The 21,110-nt window shown below is 39.6% G+C and overlaps 2 protein-coding genes and 1 pseudogene across 3 annotated transcripts in view; 1 reads left to right on the top strand and 2 right to left on the bottom strand.

Moving 5' to 3' along the window:
* LOC146466064 (peroxisomal sarcosine oxidase-like) overlaps positions 1-7,870 on the bottom strand; it is a 10,301-nt gene extending 2,431 nt beyond the window's left edge. Inside the window, exons 1-7 of the mRNA XM_085127837.1 lie at positions 7,675-7,870; positions 6,780-6,931; positions 5,493-5,706; positions 4,174-4,303; positions 2,744-2,796; positions 1,566-1,715; positions 617-796 (exon numbers count right to left, since the gene is read on the bottom strand). Coding sequence (XP_084983963.1) covers positions 617-796; positions 1,566-1,715; positions 2,744-2,796; positions 4,174-4,303; positions 5,493-5,706; positions 6,780-6,931; positions 7,675-7,785 — 990 coding nt within the window. The 5' untranslated portion in view covers positions 7,786-7,870. The remainder of the gene's footprint in view (positions 1-616; positions 797-1,565; positions 1,716-2,743; positions 2,797-4,173; positions 4,304-5,492; positions 5,707-6,779; positions 6,932-7,674) is intronic.
* Positions 1-21,110, bottom strand: part of LOC146466047 (uncharacterized) — a 451,139-nt pseudogene that overhangs the window by 174,191 nt on the left and 255,838 nt on the right.
* On the top strand, positions 9,636-20,949 carry LOC146466063 (neuroglobin-1-like). 2 transcript variants are annotated; one of them, XM_085127866.1, is made up of 5 exons: positions 9,636-9,779; positions 13,454-13,611; positions 15,988-16,089; positions 17,464-17,671; positions 20,045-20,949. In XM_085127866.1, exons 2-5 carry the CDS (start codon positions 13,559-13,561, stop codon positions 20,189-20,191), a joined length of 510 nt encoding a protein of 169 aa, XP_084983992.1. In that variant the 5' UTR covers positions 9,636-9,779; positions 13,454-13,558; the 3' UTR covers positions 20,192-20,949. The 2 variants fall into 2 exon arrangements, with proteins under 2 accessions (XP_084983992.1, XP_084983993.1); XM_085127867.1 differs by lacking the exon at positions 9,636-9,779 and adding an exon at positions 12,753-12,922.

Here is a 21,110-nt window from a genome sequence, read left to right as displayed (position 1 = left end):
TAACTGTTTTAATAAAAAACAATCAAGAAATATTGCTAGATCTTGCTGATTTCGCTTTGCAGGAACAACCAGAAGACAATTTCTTGCTCGCTATTTTTCGTGCATGGCATAATGGCTCATATACCATGGCCGCTTAGCCAATGAAATCCCTGGAATTGCATCATACAATGATCCCGTTATTGTAAGAAAGACTAAGTGCTGCATAGGGCATGTTAAACATGCATGTGTAGGCTGAAGGTAAAAGCTCACATGGAGAACTTACTTTCAAAAATGCATTAATACTTCATAAGCCCAATGACCTTTCAAATGGTCGATAAAACATCACGTGCGGTAGTTTTAAAACCCGATAAAACCTCGTCCTTAATACATGTAGTTAGCGGTGTTTAATTTTTTTCTCGTAAGCTAATTTCCAACGTTCACAAAAGCATCTTTGTTATGAACTCTCTTGACACACGCTTTTATGCTTTTCCAGGAATGTTTTTGAAACCGTTCAAAAAACTCGCAGCAAGTGTTTTATCGGGTCTAAAACCACTTGTGGTTTTAAATCGGTATAAAACACTGCTGCTCGTGTTTTAAACATTACGCAAACAGATCCGTTTAGGGATATGGCACGTACTGTGTAAATGCAGCTCTCTATTATTGCTGGCTCTCTGTGATCAAGGTGAGGAAAATGGTCTTGAATGTAATCCCTTGTTTCTCGGACAATCATCTCAACAAGCTTCCTGTCACTATCCCGTGAATCTGGGTCAATCTCCTTGCACATGTGAGGCAGTGTACACGAGCCAGTGGGTCCAAACTGTCAAAGAGACACGTTTATAATAGAAATAAGCTTGATTGCAACTGAGGGCGTTTTCCGATTGTCTGAGCAGGCCGACCTGACCGGTCAATTTGTAAACGGAATGCACCAATTTGAAGGATAAGTTTTATCCTAGTCCTTCGAATTTCTTCAAAATAGTGCGTATTATTTCCGAGGGGATTATTTTTCAAGATTTTGCAGGACCATCCCTTCAAAATCATGAATTCGTTTGCAGACTGGCCGGCGGGCGGTTCTGACGCCAAAGTAATAACTCTAGCCAATCACAACGAACTTAATCAGCACAAAGAACCAATCACAACTCGCACTGGTCAAATAAATGTAACCGGCACTAAGCGCGGGAAAATGAGTGCAAGCAAGTCACGATTGGTTTCAGTTGCTTTTGAGAAACTGGCGCGAGTTTTGTCAACCAATCACAGAGTATAGTAAAGCAAAACCGAAGCAAACGCAAAGCTACTTTCGACACTCAATTGAAAACCGCTCTCATGGTTCAGGAAGTGGGTGAGCGGATTCTTTTAACCATTCACAGAGCATAGTAAAGCAAGTTGATATCCAGAATGACCTTCAAACAATCTGTTGTAACAAGATATCTTACTAAGAGCCCACTGCCATATCGTGTTAACATCCGAAAAATCAATAATGTAGGGAGGGATTCGGAGCCACCTATAAGCTATGTCTTAGAGGAAACTGTGAAGACTATCCTCATGACGGTTGCATATGTAGATACCTACATGAACTACCTTCTTATTACCTTCACCATATCAGGGTATTCATCTGATGGTATCCCATATAGGCACCGACCATCAGAAGTAGTGCAATCATAAAAAGTCGGAAAACCACTCTGCAAACTGTATGCTCCAGGCTGTTTTGCCTTCCAATACAAAACAAGGGCTTTGCGTCGCTAAAAATTAAATAAAACACATGGGTTTGGTAATACAAAGGTTTGATAAAGATTGGAAGAAAAAAGGGCCTTCATTCTTTCCTTCCTTCCTTCCTTCCTTCCTTCCTTCCTTCCTTCCTTCCTTCCTTCCTTCCTTCCTTCCTTCCTTCCTTCCTCCCTCCCTCCCTCCCTCCCTCCTTCCCTCCCTCCCTCCCTCCCTCCCTCCCTCCCTCCCTCCCTTCCTTCCTTCCTTCCTTCTTTCCTTCCTCCCTCCCTCCCTTCCTCCCTTCCATCCTTCCTTCCTTCTTTCCTTCCTTCCTTCCTCCCTCCGGCTCCTTCACTCCCTTCCTTCCTTCCTTCCTTCCTCCCTCTCTCTCTCCCTTCCCTCCTTCCTTCCTTCCTTCCTCCCTCCCTCCCTCCCTCCCTTCCTTCCTTCCTTCCTTCCTTCCTTCCTCCCTTCCTTCCTTGCTTCCTTCCTTCCTCCCTCCCTCCCTCCCTCCCTCCCTCCCTCCCTCCCTTCCTTCCTTCCTTCCTTCCTTCCTTCCTTCCTTCCTTCCTTCCTTCCTCCCTCCCTCCCTCCGTCTCTCCCTCACTCCCTCCTTCCTTCTTTCTGTTCTATGTGCACACCCTTCCCCTGCCTTCCATCAGGTTCCTTTTGTTTGTGGGTCAAAGCTGTCACTACCATGAGGGACGTTTGGAAATATGATCTTAAGTGTCATAACATTAGGTGAACTATTGCTTTGAATCGCTTCAAAAATTCGACTGTACCTTTATTCCCACAACTAGCTCCCAGCTGACCTTGAACCTCAGTTGGTTAGAGCACTGGTTATCTACTTCAGTAAGTTCAATGATTTTTCTTTGACCTCTGCAAACCAAATTTCTTTCACAGGGCTAGCAAGCCCGGGGAATAAGTAAGACAGCAGTCCTCAGGGCACTCAATAAAAACTTATTTCATTCCATTTCTATTGTATTACATGGGTCACTATGCGTCTCACACAATTTATATAACTTGAATCATTCCCAATGCTTGTTGCATGGTCATCTCTTACCTCAAGAGGCAATGTAATTCCTAAAGGCTTTAAAAGTTTATTGGTCCATGGCCCTTGCAAGAGAAAATAGTGCATAAAATAATTAACATTCTACTCAAAAAGGTACTGAGGGTCCATTACTATTGTGAATGTATAATTAATAATATATTATTCTATGAGCGTGGATGAGGAGTAATTTCTCAAAATTAAAAAATCAGACTGTTTGAATATTTGAGCAGTAAAAAACGGCCTTGTCCGAGCAAAAAAAACTTAGACCAGACAACATAACTGGTGACTGCCAATGAATTTTTTCAGGCCCTGGGAATAATAGTTTTTAGGTGATTTAATGTCTCTTTTTATACATGTATTAGTTTGACAGTTATTTACTATTCAGTAATTTTGTGCTTGCTGTTATGCGTAACTGATCATTAGTATGTTAGTTGCTCAATGGGAGTTAAATTATGGTAATTAATTAAGGCACAAAGTAACGCAGGTATTGATATTTTGTTTGAAGGGGAGGGGGGGAGGGGCATCCGTGGATACTCAGACAGATTTAGGTGACTTCTGTAGGTATTTAATCTTTGAGGGAAATGTAGATATACAGTAAACAGTCCCGTATGAAGAACCTGTGATTTTTGTTTCAGGCTGATGCATTTTTCACAGATGTGTATTTATGTAGGGTGCACAGTGAGAAATCAGTCTACATGCATGCAGAGCCGGTTCTCAGTAAGACATTCTTAAAATTTTTAGCATCTACTGAAATTTTGCTTTAGTTAATGTTGTCTAATTTTTTGTAATTTTTTGTATAAGAACCTGCTAATTCATTTATCAGGCTGAATTGGTCCTCGTATATCTTATATATCCACTGTTTCTTAAATGCAGGCGTTTACTGTGCTATGACAGAGCGCTTGAGTCCTCCATGTTACAAGTGACCAGTATTAATTTGAAATTTGAACAGAGTTTAAAAATTTACATGTCAGTTTTGAACATTAAGGCAGCGAGAATTCAGAGTTCCGGTAGAAAGTTAACACTAGTTTATTGACGGTATAAAGCCATGAATTCAGTTCTTTACATTATAGCAATAAGTTTTTCAAAAATAACTATCATTTCCCAAGAATTTCTTGTTCAGTTAATGCATCTTTTTTTTTAGAAAGATTTCTCAAGATTCCAATCAAATGCCGGATATTACAAAAACGAAATTTGAATGTTTATTTCATTCTCGGAAAAACTGGTCACGCGTGATGTACATGTAGACTGACCAATAGCTTAAATGTTATATTATTATGTTAAGTACTGTATTTGCATTACTTGTACTGATGCTGGGTTTTTTCCAACACTCACCTGTTTGGTGTTGTCAGATCTCCTGGTGACACTTTATGTTTGTTTTTGATATACATATGCACAACGCAAGTAAGGGTTTGTTTGGAAACAGGACCTACTTACAGCTGTACCTGCCGTCAATATAACCTTGTGAGCCCTGAACAAGTTCTTGGTAGTTTTGATGGCAACTGGAGATCCTGGCTGAATGTCAACCACACTGTCACCGTCATTAAGTACTCCTCCAAATTCAACAAATTGTTCCTATAAAATAAGTAAAATCATTATGTTAGTTTTGGGATCATACCAGACACACACATGCATGCAATTTAATCTGTTTCACAAAGGAATCTTCCAGCATATAACTGAGCCCCAGCAGCTGTTCAAAAGAAAACCATGTAAAAATGCTGCAGATGGAATAAATTATTCCATCTGCAATATTTCTTCTCTCTTTCCTCCCCTCCCCTCCCATTTTTTGTGTTTCTTTGCTCTCACCTCATTTTGCGCTCACACAAAATACGGAAATCAGCTATTTAGTGCAGAAAACTCCACAGAAATGCTTGCTTGGCAGGTTAGGCATTTCCATGCGGCTATGACCATCTAGCTGGATATAAGGTCAACCTGAGTTCAGTTAGAATATCATGGATGCTCTTTATAGCAACTTTTCGAGGACTCTTTTTTCAAGGGCTCTTTTGTAAATCACTTATTAGTGAAATTGATTTTCTCAATAAAGATTATTATTACTTTATATGCCAATATTTATGACGTTACTCATTATTTAATCCACCTTGCATTGGTTTTGTGATTATAACAGTTCTGTCACTTTCAAATAATTAGTGGGTTCTGTGCTTCCTGGTTTCAAACTCTCTGCTGCCCTCTCTTACTCATTTTGTAATCCATCTTGCACGGGTACTGTTAGTAATACTACATGTACTTTCAGATAATATTCACTGGCATTCTGGACCTCCTGGTTTCAGACTCTTTTAATATCTCCCTTTTTCTCCAATTTTTTTTTAAATGTAATGTTCTTTCCAGCTGATCCTGAATTTTGAAACTGCAAAAATATTAAATGAATAAAGAACAAACTAAGATGACCTTTAAAAGCATCAAGATTGTGTAGTTCCAGAAAATATCCATACTCCCCCACAGAAGGTATTTTGTTTTGCACCCCCCACCCCTCACCCCACAGGAAATTCCAGTTTTGCTGCATACTTTGCTTCTACAATTTTAGTTTCTAAGACCCCCCTTCACACTAGGAATTTTCATTGACCTTCCACGGGGTGGGTATGGAATTTTTCAGGAACTGCACATTTCATGGACTTGATGTCACCAGTCATAAAGCAAGCTGTTATCAAATACCCCCCCACTCCCCAACCTCTATCTGGCTAGTGCCTAGTGGGGTCTGCAGTTTGTAAATAAATCTGGTCCTTTTATAATAAAAAATTCCCTCTACCTGCAACACTTTCAAACATTTATCAGCTCTCAAAATCCCTGCTGAATGTTCCAAGACTCCACTAAAATGAGGAAGAAAGCTCAGTTCAGGGAATGTTTCCTTCAGCTCCTTGTTTGACAGCACTTGGAAAGTCTCGCCTGCAGCCAAAAGTGACTTCACAAATTTTTGAAGTTCTTCACCAGGGGCTTTCTCCACTGTGAGCATTCCAACATTCCTGCGGTGAGTCATAAGTTTGTCATTTAGAGAACCAGTTAATAAGTAAAAAGTTAACAATTAAGTCATTGTAACAGGGTTCCTCCTGCTCCACCAATCCTCACCTAGAGTCCAGCTCATAATATTTGTAGTTCCAGAAAATATCCATACCTCACCTATGGAAGTGATTTTATTTAACTTCCTCCTACCCAAATGAAAATTCCAAAAATTATTGAAGTTAACATTTTCTTTTATAAACAATTGTTTTTTAATTTGTCTTTGAGGACCCCCCCCCCCCCCCTGCCCCTACTCCTCTGGAATTTCCAATCCCTTCTGTGGCAAAGGGAGAGGGGGGTAGGCTTTATTTCCTACAACAACTTAATGCATTGATGCACATGCAGGCCACCAAGGCAGTGGAGTTTAAAAAGCACATAAAACATTTTACCTGATTCTGTGGCTCATTTATTAAAACCTGGTCTCGAAACGGTTTTTAGCTGCATGCTCAGCGCATAACCAACTATGCCAAAGCAAAGGTGCACATGTGAGCTGAATGAATCAAACTTTCTATAAAAAGTTGCATGAGCAGTACACCAGAAACTGTAGAATGTATTGTAAATCCGGCAATCTGGAAATAACATTTGCAGGAAACACATTTTGTTTTTTCCTCTCAAATTATTTAAGGTGGTCATTTATCTTGATTTTTTGCATGCATACAAGTACAATCAGTAGACTACTTCAAATAAAAACGCTTGGGGGAAAGTTATCCAGTACAATTTTCTGTATGAGAAAAACCCTTTTTTATATAAATACAGTCAGATATACAGGATAACATTAATTTTGTCTGACTTTCCAGAGGAGTTAAGAAATTTAGGGGGCTTACCAACAAAACAGTAAGTCACCCTCTTAGTTTTTGGGACAATTTGCAAGAACGGAAATATAGAGGTCCCTTCAGTGGAGAGGACCCATTGCCATGGTAACCTCTATAACATCAGAAATAGTCTTAAAGTATTGCCAAAAAACAACTACAAAGATGTTCATGGTTAAAATAATTGCCAACATGATCAAATACATTTATGCGACAGACATTAACCTTACCGAATGAGTAACTCTTGATTTGCTTTTGCTTCAATCTCTCTCCACATTTCTTGTGACTCATGAACCATTTTAGTGTAGTAGGGTTCAACATAGGAACCACGGATTATCCTGCTCTGCCCATGAGAGCTGCCTCGCCAGTGCGGAAGAGGAAACTTCACAAAACAAACAGTAGACATACATAGTTATAAGGTACATTTTTTGTTTTCAGTTCTCATTTACAAAGTTATTATAGACATCCTTTTACCTAAGTAGTGAAATTTAAGGGCTGAGAGTATAACCCACCTATGACACATTTCAGATCACATTTTATTGTTTTAGCTCAGATTCAGTGGAGTTTTTACAAGTGACCTTGAATTCCTTCAAGGGGAAACATTGCTCCAATGTTTTAACCACTGCTTTGCCCTTGGTTTTGTGATAGAAATGGAAAACTTGCCCACAATCATAGGTTTCTAATTTGCTACTGAAGCACAAAACAGCATAAAAACATTGGAGCGATGTTTCTTTAAGGAATTCAAGGTCACATGCAAGACATTGCTGACCAGTGAATCTGAGCTAAAACAACAAAACACAATGCGTGGTTACCCAATTTCCTTTTTGGATTCCAATAGTCCTTGCTAAGATCTGCTTTTCCCGCATAGTAATAACCCAGTGTGCAAAAATACCCTTGTATAATTTTGTAGGCATCGTCCTTTATAACTGTAAGAGGCAGATCGAGGTTGGAAAGATTTTCAATTACAGCCCCACACACAAGAAAACGGCAAGCACGAGCAAGGTTGGAGTCGCAAAATGTGTACATAATTAATGCATGGGGCTATGTGGAAATCTTACCCAGATGGACGTTTACAATTAGTGCATCTAGAAGTCTACCTTCTACAAATGATGACAAATAGCTCACTTGCTCTAACAGAAGAGTGCTCGTTCCACTGGAAGCCAAGTTACGAGCGGTCGAACTTCCGACCACTCCAGCTCCAATGACACAAAAATCGTAGGTTGTGGGCGAGGACATGATCTAAAAATGCTGATTTCGGTAGCTTTTATAATGTTTCATTTCATCCATCCATTTCTGCTGGTTCGCCCAGGCGCTCCAAGAGCGCGCCTGGGCAGAGCAAGGTGGACTTAGACCGAGTCAGACTGGAGAGGAACGCGCTAGATACTCGCGTGTTTAACTCGTGCGCGCCGTTCATGATCGCAACACCGCCAAACACGTACTATGAATAATTATGTCTCTGTGGTTAAAGTGGAAAGTTAAAGAAAAGACTTAATTTCCCCGTCTTCTTGGGAGAAGGGTCTGAACAACACCAGGAGCCCATTATTGGGCTCCTGACAACACCGATTATAGCGCAAGCTGAGGTAAAAGAGTTTATCACGGTTTTCGACGCCATTCAGTGACGATTAAAATAACAGTGTTTGTATGGAAATCCGATGTCAAATAATTTTCATAAAACATCACTTTTGAAAAATTCATGAATTGGAAACTTTTGGCACTAGGAAAAGGATTTTAAGAAAAAAATTGGAGGGATGTAGCTGTCCCAGAAATCGTCCTGTCGTGTTTATGAACTTTCCATACATCAGTCTGTAAAGCGAACCAGCCGTGAACTGCTCTAAAAATAGTTCGCGGGAAAAAATACAGGGAAATGTATGGAAAGTTCAAAACATGACTGGACGCTTTCTGGCACAGCTATATCTCTCCATGTTTTTTCTTTTCTTAAAATCCTTTTCCAGTGCCAAAAGTTTCCAATTCCTGAATTTTTCAGAGGCGATGTTGTTCCCTGTATATTTTTCCCGCCAGCTACTGAGTTTAAGAGCCTATGATAAGGCATATTGTTAAATATTGACAGAGCCTCTCTTGAACCCCAAGGCTAAGAAGGTCAGGAACGGATGTGAATTGCTAAACCGATTCGAGTCTTTCTCCGTTGTCGTTTGAGGTCCAGTGAGGCTATTTTCTATTCTTCGTGGAACGGATCCATTAGACAGAGTCTGTAATATAATAGTGGGAGGCGAGGGATATTCATTGCAGGGAATTATCTGGTAAGTCTTCTCAAAGACTTCTCCGTTAACGGGGTGTCATATGCCCAACTGGCCATACCCACAACGTCTCCGACATCCTCGCTCAGCGCGGATGACAGAGATGCGGGATTTAAAAAAAAAGGATATATCTACTGTAGAAATGTGAAAGGGCCTTCATTTTCTGGAAAGTATTGCCTGAGTTTGTTAAAAATGGGCGGATAAGTATCCCGGGGGGGGGGGGGAGGGAGGGTCGACACCGGTCGCATCTTTATGCTGTTCAGAAATCTAAGAATAGAATAGAGATGAAGAATAGTAAAGGATCCAAGTGAAAAATCAACAAAACAAAGGCGTTGGTTATCTCTGATAATGAAAAGTCACTCGGTCTTTACTGTTTTCTCATAAGACTTGCAGCGCATGCCTGGGCATTTAGCTATACTACAAAATCAGGGTGTGTGTGTGTGGGGGGGGGGGGGGGGAGGGGGGGCGAGGTGCCGTAAATGTTACTCTGGTGTTATCCCTGTTGTATATTGAAGCTTGAGCTTATGCACCATCTGGCGGTTCTTGTTGTTTTCTCATTGGACTTACAGCGCATGCTTGAGCATATAGCCATAATGTACAAAATCTAAATATCTGGGGAGTGGGGGGGGGGGGGGGGGAGGGGTAGGAGCTTGCCGAAGGTGTTACCCGAGTGGTTCCCTGTAGTATATTGAAGCTTAGTTGTCATCAGGCATATCGGTTGATGTTGACGTTTCCCTTTGGTGTGTGTTTTGAGCTCTTTTCTTACGGGTGGTCGATTTGTAAAATTAGAAGCCAAATAAATCATCTTTGACAAAGTTGTATAAAAAAAACAGCTGAATTTAATCAGTATATCATCACCCCTCGTGATTCTCATAAACTGAGCATGTGGTTGATTGCTGAAACGGGAAGACAATATAAGCTGCAGATTTTGACTTCGTATTGCTTGGTGATGTCATCGCTGTTCGTGTAAGGAAGGTAAGTTTGTAAATTACATAACACTTTGAAAAACGAACTCCTCTCGTAAGTGTCGTAGCACATGCTTACCGTTTGTAACACGCGCCTGCTATACTAGCCTGGCCGCAGACACGTTCTGCTTCTTCTTCGGTGGTGCTTCCGAACCAAATCATTCTGATCATTTGGCGAACTTTGATACATTTGTAACAAATGCGAATTTAGTTTAAGACTTAGAACTAAACAATTCCCTGTCATCATTCTTGAAGTCAAATTTATACACCAATTTAATCATTGCCATATGACACTTAGTTTACTCGGTATTCAACCACCACTGTGAAATCTATGACTTGATCTTTAGCACTTTTGAACATTGTTATGATGCGTCAATGCTTGTGGAGGCGCACTGGTTTTATAAAGGTTACCGTGCACGTGTAGGACCTTACATCAGTTCAGTCGGAAGATAAGCTAAGATAGAAAGGTCGGGGAGGGGGGTAGGGTGGGAGAAATGGACGAGGCAACAAACGTTACTCCCCTGTTCCTCAACACCCAAGTGTATAAATGCATACCGTCGACAAACTGCTGGCGCATTCCTACGATTGACTAGCATCCCATCTTAGTGCTAGTGCGAGTAGCAATACCGTAAAAGCTTTCTTATTTTGAGGTCTTGAGAAGAGGGTGGGGGAGGGTAGGGGAGGGGAGGGGTGACGGGAAGGAGGACGTGCTTCGAATCATGACGAACAAGGCCAAACATGTTTTCTCACAACCTACTGAAACATCACCGGTAATGGATAGTGTCAGGAGTCCATCACCCTATGGACTCCTGATCCTGGTCGTGCATGCACTATATCGAAGCGCCATTCTTACCTCAAGACCAAGTTTTCCTATAGACAAACTGAAGGATGTCTTGACGATTGGTACGCCTGAGTTTTAAAGTACCATAAAAGCTCTATTAAGCTCCCTCCTCTAACAAGCGCCCCATTTGGAAGTCGTTTTTTGTAATACCCCCCCCCCCCCCAAACCTCTTTGGGGCATGAGGTTTTGTAATTAGTCCCTCATAATCCCGATTTTTGTAAACAGATATACAATTACATATTTTTTCATGCAGATTGATCGATGTTTTAATTGCAAACATTCTTATAAAATAATCCGTTCCATTGCATTTGTTTGAGTTTTGAACAAAAAGTATTTTAAGACCAAAACGGCTTTTCCCCCTTTCTAACAACCCCTTTCTTAATGAGGCCTGAAATTAAATAAGCCCCGGAGGACTTAATAGGGCTGGTACGGAATTTTTTTCGTGTTTTCTATAACACCAAAAGGAAGCAGCAAACAAATCTTTTCACTCTCAAAAACTTGTGAAGAGAGAGGATATCCTCTTACGTAGTAGCCTGTAAACAGACTCTTAAGTGGGGTGGAGGACGAAAAGAAACCGCTCGCCGAGGGCGGACTGGGGGTTAGGAAGAAAAGGAGGGAGGCTCCCCCCTTATCTTTTCTTTTCTCTCAGAACCGAGCTCGATTTTTCTCTTCGTCCTATACTCCACTTGGCAACCTCGTTCCCAGGAATTTTTTCCTTGTAAATAGGCCATTTTCGAGTTGCTTTAAACCTCATTATGACAGCGAGGCTAAGTGCAAAGTTTTTATTAGGAAAATTAGTTTTCATTCATATGCAAACAAAACTAATTTTCATATGAAAAACGTTGCACTTAGCGTCGCTTTTATAGTGAGGTTCACACCAACTCGGAAATGACCTATTCACCAGGGAAAAACTCCTGAGAACAAGGTTGGCCAATGCGGAGCCTGTTCACAGGCTACCCACGTAGAAATTTCCTGGCCGATGTATCTCATGTCATCCTTCGGTCATCTCATTCTATAAATTTGGCTTCCACTGGCTGATTCCTATTATTAAGATAAAATTAAACAACTAATAGTCTCAGAATTTTAATTTATTCCAAAATGTGTAAATCTTATACTCTTTATATAAAAATTATCCAAATATTTGGGGAGGGGAAAGGATGTAACCTTGTAACCTTTTAATAGACGTTTCATCTGTCGCTGGCTGTAAATGTCACACACTGCTTTGTGTCCGGAGGGAAGCGGTCTTACCTCTAACGCGACTTTCGAGTCACTGAGGCGCCCTATTGCTATGATGCAGCTGATGAGAAGGCCGAAACAGCTGTTCATGGCTGCCACTGCCCGAGTGATATGGCTATGCGCATGCGTGAGGTACTGGCCATACCGCGGAGCTGCGAAGTGTAGCCAAGTGTGACGATTACATTCAGATGCAGATGTGTTATAAGCGGGGTACATCGAATACGAGAAGGTTCCGCCTACCTAAAAGAGGTGCCTTTTTCATGCACCCGTGGTATGCGGAAGGTTGACCAAATTTAAAACATAGGTTAGATCGTAAAAATAGACTGTGGTCCCTAAGCAATGCAATTCAATCTAAGTATTAGAATTACAGGGTATCATTAAAACTGAACAGAAATTCCGGTTAGAAATTATCGCGCAAAGCTAGCTCTTGCTGCCGAAGAGAAGTACGTTTGGACTAACTTTGAGGCATAAGAATGCTTTTGATTTATGAGTATATCAAGGAATTCAAACTCAAAAAAACCTTTAGGCCAAGCCTTCCTGTGTAAAATGTTTTTTGGTGTGGGGTTTGTGGTTAGCACGAATTTTTAAAGACCTTCTGCAAATTGGTAACCGCGAGATAGTGGGTACTATACTGGTTACAGTGAACATTACATGTTGTTGTGACGACAAGTAAAATCTTCTCTTTTTTCATAAACTTTAAGAAGAATCGCTAATTTTGCCTCCTTTTTGCCAAAAGAGTTGCCCTCTTCCCCTCCTGCACAATCTTGTTTGCATTGGAAAGTCCTTTTGTTCGCGCAAAACAACATTACGTTGGGGGGGGAGGGGGGATGAGGAGGAGTGAGGGAAAAGGGGGAGTAAGGAGTTCAATTCAGTTGGAACAGACCCTCTTCCTTATTTACGTAGCTTGCATTGAAGACATTGAATTCAGCAAGCGGGAGAAATCTCGAGCCACGCGGAAACGTGGGAGCGTTGTCCTGGTTAATTTGCATAGTTTGTTTATATCCCTTCGTGCTTAGGATCGGGAGGGAAGAAGGAAGACTGCTTGCGGTCTAAGAAATACAGCAGCAGGTTGCAAGGTAGCCAACAGGGGTTAAAAATGCCCCTGAAACGCGCAGGATTCAAGCTAAAGAAAAGAAAAAAAGAAAAATGAACACTGAGGCGTAAATTGCTGCGCTCTGTGGGACTGCATACAATAAGGCAGTTGTGACCGGTAAAATAGTAATTTGACAAATTGAGTTGGTGAAATCAAAACAAAAGGAGGCAATAGGAAAACATAAAATTAGCACATTTGTAAAGATTAAAAAGAGACTCGACTACAGATGAACTCCTATTCATGCTAATTGATTATTGATTACTGTATTGTTTGATCTTTACAACAGTAAAAAAAAGTTCGTTTCTTCCCTTATATTGTAAATTATATATTAAACGAAGCCATTTCTACGCCTATTCATTGCATGCCAAATATATTACGTTAGCCATTTCAAAGCGACCCAACTGCTACACTGCAATTAAGTTGAATTTAATGCAAACTAAAGAAGCCCTCAAGGGGCAGTTTTGTGATAACTAAGAACCAATTCTTACCATACTTATCTTCCATTATGTTACAGCACAAAAGATCAGTGTTGAGCGTGTCAAAAACAAATCCACCTCCTGTAGAGGTAGTCAAGTTTGTGTGTCTGGAATCTCGATTATCACCTAACTCATTCCTGGTTATGGGGTTACTGTTTTCGTCTGAACCAAGTCCTCCGCAGGATGAAAATCCCAGGTGAGATCATTAAATTTATCTCGTCGAATTTCAGCCCCCATTAGATTAAACGCTCCAGAATAACTGGCATAGATCACAGAACGTATCAGACCAACAACCACACAAATAACTTGTTTGAACAATAATTATGCACTTTACCTTGAAAGGCAACTGGCCTAAAGATAAAAGATAGCGTATATTGCGATTGCGTTCATTTCTTTAACTCGAATTGTTTTCGACTTGATCTTCTTTTGTTATATGATCGCGTAGAATAGACAGAATATTTAAATTCAGGGCAAGATTAATGGAACGTGAAAACTAAATCTCGGTCGGGATCGAAAGCGAATTTACCTCACAGTTCCGTTCAGTCCAAAAATTTTAGGAGTTGTACCTCACGACAGCTTTTGAAGTTCGCGAGAAGTGAGGAGGTGGGCCTTTTGGGATATGAGAAAAAGAGAAAACGAGAGTGTTACGCCACAAAATGTAATAACTGACACAAAATGTAATAGTAACGCAAAATGTAATAACTTTTGACACAAAATGTAATAGTAACGCAAAATGTAATAACGTTTGACGCAAAATGTAATAACTTTGTTAACGCAAAATGTAATAACTTTTGACGCAAAATGTAATACCAGGAAGTAACGCAAAATGTAATAGTATTTTCAGTCGGTCTTTACAGTATGTTCCCATAACATTTAACGTGGTAAATAAATAGGGTTTTTCGATACCCGAGGCAAGAAAGCCAATCACGATATTTCATTTGAAACCAACACGAAGCCGCAAAAAAAAATGTTAATTTAAACAAGCCTCTTTTGCTTCGCGCTATTGTTGATATATCAGATTTCACGTTAAAATGGAAATTACAGGAAAGAGAAGAAGAATTTCTTCAGCTTCCTCAATTCATCATACTAGTCACTCCCCCCGCCACCACCACAACTTGGAAAATGTTCCGCCGTCCTTGGTAACATTAAATCTTGCCATATCGCTAGTGATTATTTCCCCTACAGCTATTGTAGCTCGAATGAAGCCGTAAGAACGACTAATTTACTATAATAAACAATTCACGTGTAACCGCATGTTACGACGGTAAAATTTACCGCGGCTTTATTTAGCGTGGGAAATGACTTTTAAAATGGTCAATCATCGCGTACTTCTTTTTTGATGCAATTTGAATCAGCAGAAATCAAATATCTGCAGAAAAATAATCAAAGTCAACCTCCGGGTAAAATGCAGCATCGCAGATGCTGTGTTCCTCCCCTCCCAACATACTGTAAAGACCGACTGAAAATACTATTACATTTTGCGTTATTACATTTTGCGTTACTTTCTGGTATTACATTTTGCGTCAAAAGTTATTACATTTTGCGTCAAAAGTTATTACATTTTGCGTTACTATTACATTTTGCGTCAAAAGTTATTACATTTTGCGTTACTATTACATTTTGTGTCAGTTATTACATTTTGTGGCGTAACAGAGAGACAAATGATTCATTAAAATGTTTCAGAAGTGTTAAGTACCTCATAGTTTTGAAGTTAATTGAGGTTACCAGGAAAGCTAAAAATGGGTTAAGGGCCTTAGGGGGAACAACCTTAAGCTTAAACAAAGAGTGTTCATTTAAATGACTTAAACGAGATTGAAAATTGTTTAGTTTGTTTTATAGTGCAGTTTTAACAGAAAATGGAACCATTCATTACTTGAGCTAAGCCACTAATAGCATGTAAGCAGTAGTTTCTCCATTTGAAGCTTTCGTGACTTAGCTACGGGTGGAGAAACTTCTGCACGCAGAGTAAGCCACTAGTTTGTTTAGTGCATTTTTAACATAAAATGGAACCAATCATTACTTGAGCCAAGCAACTGAATGATAGTATGTGAGCAGCAGTTTCTCCACTAGACGCTTTCGTGATATAGCTTCGGGTGGAGAAACGTCTGCTCGCAGGGTAAGCCAGTAAACTGATCCGCCACTGACTTTAATTTTACGCGTACGCGTAAAATCACGTGATCGTATCCCTAACTTATCCCCATCCAAGCTTTATTGGAATCAAATGCAGGTCGCACACGCTATTTAAATTACTTGGATAAAAACACTTCTTGAATATCTTTAAAAAGCGACAGGTTCTTGCATGCATTTTTCTCCTTATATTTTAATAGAACCAGACTTGTCTAACTTTATTGTCTTAACTTAATAAGGAAAAAAACTTTCCCCTCTTGCCCTCATTAAAAAATATACGTTTCAATTAGTTTACACAATTACTCTACATGTGAAAAAGAATTTCAAGCTGTATTTTCTTTCAAAATCAAAGAACTTCTATTCTACTTTTTTCTTGGTATCTTTTTTGAGTGCGTGGAATAAGAATTCATAGTTGCTGATGGTCGTTCGTCTGTTTTACTTGCAGCAAATCGCCTGAACTGACCGATCTGCAGATTGAAATGGTTCGCAGTTCATGGCAGAAGGTGCTACCCGACAAGAAACATCATGGAGAACTATTATTTCACAAGTGAGGGTCCGACCTTATTTTTGCTGGCGTCCAAGGGGGAGGGGGGGGGGAGGGGCTAAAAGTTGAGAGGTTTCAAGGTTCATTTATTTCACACTATTTACATAAAATTAACTTAGAAAGAAAAGTATAGTTACAACAGATGATTACAAGATTAAGCAATTACAGTAGTACAGATTATAAAATGTGTGTGGTGGTCAAAGTAGCAAAGGCTTTCTAGTTGACCATCACCTACTTTTAAGTAAACAAAGAAATGACACTGAGCTTTATTGGGATATTAGAAAATGTAGGAAATGTTTGTAGAGCCTCGGAATGATGTACAAGAGAGAATTACATGTATATAAATTAAGGTATGTTAGAGATATACTGAACCAAGCAAGAAATCTAAACAGGACAAGCTTAATGAAAGGAAAACAGAACAAAACAACAACAACAAAAAAAAAAAACATACAAATAAAAAAAAACCAACAACAACAACAAACAAAGGACAACACATCATCAGCAGCAACAACAGCAGCAACAGCAGCGACATCAAAGACCAAAATATAACCAGACAATTACAGATACTATACGGGATCAGCATGGTGGCAGGAACGGTGAAATATCCAACGAGTGACTTGATTTTTCTTAGATCAAGTCACGAGTGGGATATTCATGGTATACCACGAGAAAGCAAATTGCATAACTAATTTATCCCATGCCACTCATTGAATTAACACAAAACGTCACTTTTTAATTCTTTAACAGGAAATACAATAGTGAAAAAGTATTCAAGAGATTGGCAACGTTTCTTGAAAGTACATAATTTTGATAAAAAAAATAAAAGATATAAATAGGTACTGCTCATTTAATGTATAAAGCCTTTCAACAAAAAGTAAGAAGTATTCAGGAAAAAAAAACTCATTTACAAACTATTTGTTAGGCCGCGAGGAACGCCGGGATTTTTTCGTGGAATACTATCCGTTGCATACCGCAGAATATGCAATGAGTTTCTAGCTTTCTGATTGGCTGTATTCTCTATGGCATGGGATAAAGAATGAAAGGGCATAAGAGAAAAATTACATGGTGGCAGAAGTAACAGCTTGCTAGAATCCTTATCCTGCCAACAAAAGGGAAGCTTAAGGGAAAAGGGAAGGCAAAAATAACAGGAGAGGGATGCGCTTTTGTTTGCAGGCATAATGAGAATTTAAGAACCAAACCCTTTAACTCCTAATATCAAAAACAAATTCTGCCATCTTTTCCTCATAATTTTCTTATTAAAGCGCGCGAATGCGTGGTTCCGTCGTTTAACTATCCCAAAGAAAAAAAAAACTGCTCTTAGCATACGAAATGACAATTTCCACAGCCTTGCACTAAAATAATTCCATTCTTTTATAGAGTGTTTGACACAGCACCTCATCTGAAAGACTTGTTTCCGTTTGGTAGCGACCTCTCTAGCCCATTGTTTACCGCGCATGCTCTAAACGTTATGAACGCCATGGACTTCGCAGTACAGAACTTGGATAACCCGGATGTGCTCATCCCAAGGCTGCAGGAACTGGGTCGAGTACACGCATTATTTGAGTTGACTTCCACAGAATTTGGGGTAAGATTTGCCTGGTTCCTAGATCCTTGTCTTTTCACATGCATGAACAATTGGTTTTAGGCCGTGCGGTCCAAGAGAAGAAGCTGTTTATCTCCCATATTTGACCAAAATGAATTGATCGTACGTAGCGAGGGCCTGTAAAAGCCGCCCAGAAACTGGATTTGTTACATGCGACACAGCGGTAAAATGCTTTGGTTTCCAGTGGCTTTACTAACAAGCGCAGACTTCGTTAAAAGACATCTGAGTTTAAGGGCGATTTCCATTTGTCACAACTGGCATGGCAGGCCAGAGTAATCGGTCAGTTCGAAAACGGAACGCTGGTCCTCGTGCCCAGCCTCCGCCGGGCGGCTGAGGACCAGGAGGCTCTGGGGACGAGAATGGTTTTATCTTAGTCCTCCATATTTCTTCAAAATAGCGACCATCAACTTCGGAGTGATTGTTTTTTCAACATTTTGCAGCACCATTCCTTCAAAATGACGCATGTGTTTTACAGACTGACCGGTCCAGATGGCCAGCCAGTTCCGACAAATACAAAGCGCCCTAACACAACTGTGCACCTTACTTATCATTTTTCCGAAGCTAAAATGTCTGGACAAGACAAACACAAAGTAAAAGTTATCGTGAAAATTTTCTTAAACTATCTGTGATTGTTCAGTGCTATGTAGTATTTCGAGAAATGAAATAAAAAAGATAGGTCACCATGATCCACGAAGGAGCTACGATCCACTTATTTTACCCCTAAAAGGGACAGTATCACGCTATTTTTAGTAACACATTGAAATTCGGAAAGACGCTATTCGGTTGATAGCAGCCAAGATATAATGACAAAATTCCATTAAAAGACTACCAGAATGCAAAGAAACTATCTACGGATATTTTCGCCGGCAGATGACCAAAATAGAGAGGGGTTCAAATTTGAAAACGTCTGGCGGACGTTTTCAAATTTTGCTGTTCTAACGCACTAAAAATCGCCAGTTGTACTATATTTTGGTTCAACCTTTCGTCTTAGAATCACTATTAATATTTCTTTAAATTAGCGATTGAAAAATTAATTAACACAGTGTTTAAAGTTTAAATTTAGTGAATTTTGGCCAAAAATCTTGATATCTCCCATGATACTGCCCCTTTAATCACTTGCAATATTCGCTTCCCAAAATAAGTTTATTTGATCAGTTATTGCCATGTCTGGTGGTAACAGACGTTACAGGGATACAGCACCGCTTAGAAAAACGTACATAGCATATATGCGTGAAGCATAATCTGCAACTAAAACTCTTGGTAGGGAAGCAAATATGAAGCAGTATCGACTCAAAACATTTCTTGCGTGCGAGTTCTCAGTATCACTGTTTTATGCCCGCGAGTGGTGCCGGCAAGCTCTTATTCCTGTCAATAACTCATTTTTCTGTCAATTTTCTTTTCTACAAATTTTTAAACATAAAGGGGACAATAGCTACGTTAAAACAACGAGATAAAGAAGATAGATCACCATGCTCGTTTAGGAGGAAATAGCTATATTTAGTTGTTGACCAGGCTCAGCATATAGAAAACAGAAAGAAAAACACGACACTCCTGGGTTTTACAGACATGTTTCGGCAGTTGCCTCTGCCATCTTCAGTGTGAAATGAACAACAAATTTTGTGAAATATAAATGCTAGAGAAATTACAATAATAATAGCTATAATTAAGACTATACAATGTCAATAGTAATTCATATTTCACTAAATTTGTTGTTCATTTCACACTGAAGATGGCAGAGGCAACTGCCGAAACATGTCTGTAAAACTTAGGGCCCGGTTGTTCGAAAGCCGATTAACGCTAATCCACGATTAAAAGTTAACCGAGTTTAACATCTCGCTCATTAAAAGTGGTTTTTGAAAGCTATTTTAAGCTAATGTTAAAGACAAGTCTAAAGTCAAAACTGAGGGACAAAATCTTTGGAGGAATCTTTGATGATTAGTCATTAAATTCTAAACAAAGTTCATGTTAATCCAGGCCCCAGTTGTTCAAAGGGCGGATAACTTTATCCAGTGGCTAAGTCACTATCCAGTGGTGCAAATGCACTCCAAACAACGCTTCTGGCAAGTTCTCCACACAATCCCATAATTAAATCGAACATACGCTTCTACTCTGTCACAAATTATAGGGGTATAGAGATATTCTTGCACACATTTATTCGCCGCATGGCGACCTATCCGCAGTGGATAAAATTATCCGCTCTTTGAACAACCGGGACCAGGATTTTTAATCGGGTTTTGAATAACTGGGACTAGGAGTGTCGTGTTTTTCTTAAAATTAATTTCATCACTGCTTTTAACGTGCGCGCGCTAATGACGCAAGAAATGTGTAATTAATTCCTTTTATCCATCCTTTCAGGTTGTTGGACAAGAACTTTTATCAGTTCTAGAGGAGGGGTTAGGAGATGCTTTCTCGCCAGAATTAAAAGGAGCCTGGAGAGACACTTACGCTATAATCACTGACGTCATGCTACAAGCAATTGCTGACTACAACAGCAATAACTGAAATAATTTTACATGTTTCTTAATGCGACATGTAAAGACTTTTACTGGCATCTAAAATCTAAATGGATTTTGATACCAAAGCGACCAGTCAGGTGAATTCGAATGAAAATATGTCGAGATTAAAAACTATTTAACCTTATTATTGATACATATTCATATTAATGCATTCGCGCGCTTATTACCATTTGTTAAAGGCTACACTCTGGAAGCCGAAAGCTAATATTTTTAAAAGCATTTCAGCCAGAGAACGTTTGTTAGATTTAAAGATGTACTTCACCACTCTGTTTCTGCTTAATCTCAAGCCAATGTATAATGAGACCTTATAGGTTAGACTGAGGGCTTAGAGTGGTTCTTAAGTGAGTCGAAAGTTTGTCGAAATTAAATTCATGTTCGCTTTTCGTTTGCTTCACTACTCTCTCATAAGAATAGTAAACTCGTGCTACTTTCTCGACCAAAGAGAAACAAAATCCCAAATCAACCGTGACTTGCTCGCACGCGTTTTCCCGCGCTTGGTGCCGGTTACATTTATTTGCTTCAAGCTGATTGGTCCATTGCGCTGTATACGTTTGTTGTGATTGGCCAGAGTAATACGCTCTATTACGTATAGTAGTTGACGCAGATATTTTGATAGCCGGGTTATGTGTGTCAGTGTGTGAGAGTCCTTCCATTGTAACAGTATGAAGGTGAATATCTAGGATACAGATGATTTGAAAAATGCTATCGCAAATATTATTAAAAACTGACTTATTGAATAACGCAGTTCCAGAGTTCTGATTGGTTTAGCGGCCATGATGGTCTACCATGTCCCACAAATATGACAAGAATACACGTCAGGGGGAAAAAGATAATACCTTAGAATTCCAAAAGTAAATATATAAAAAAGTGTGTCTTGTCTAAAAGGGCTAAGTGATAAATAACTG

The sequence above is a fragment of the Pavona decussata genome, unplaced genomic scaffold, assembly GCF_977016875.1.
Source record: "Pavona decussata unplaced genomic scaffold, jaPavDecu1.1 SCAFFOLD_154, whole genome shotgun sequence".
Classification (NCBI taxonomy): Eukaryota; Metazoa; Cnidaria; class Anthozoa; order Scleractinia; family Agariciidae; genus Pavona; species Pavona decussata.
Note: the sequence above shows the minus strand (reverse complement) of the source record. Positions and strands in the feature narration are given on the sequence as shown.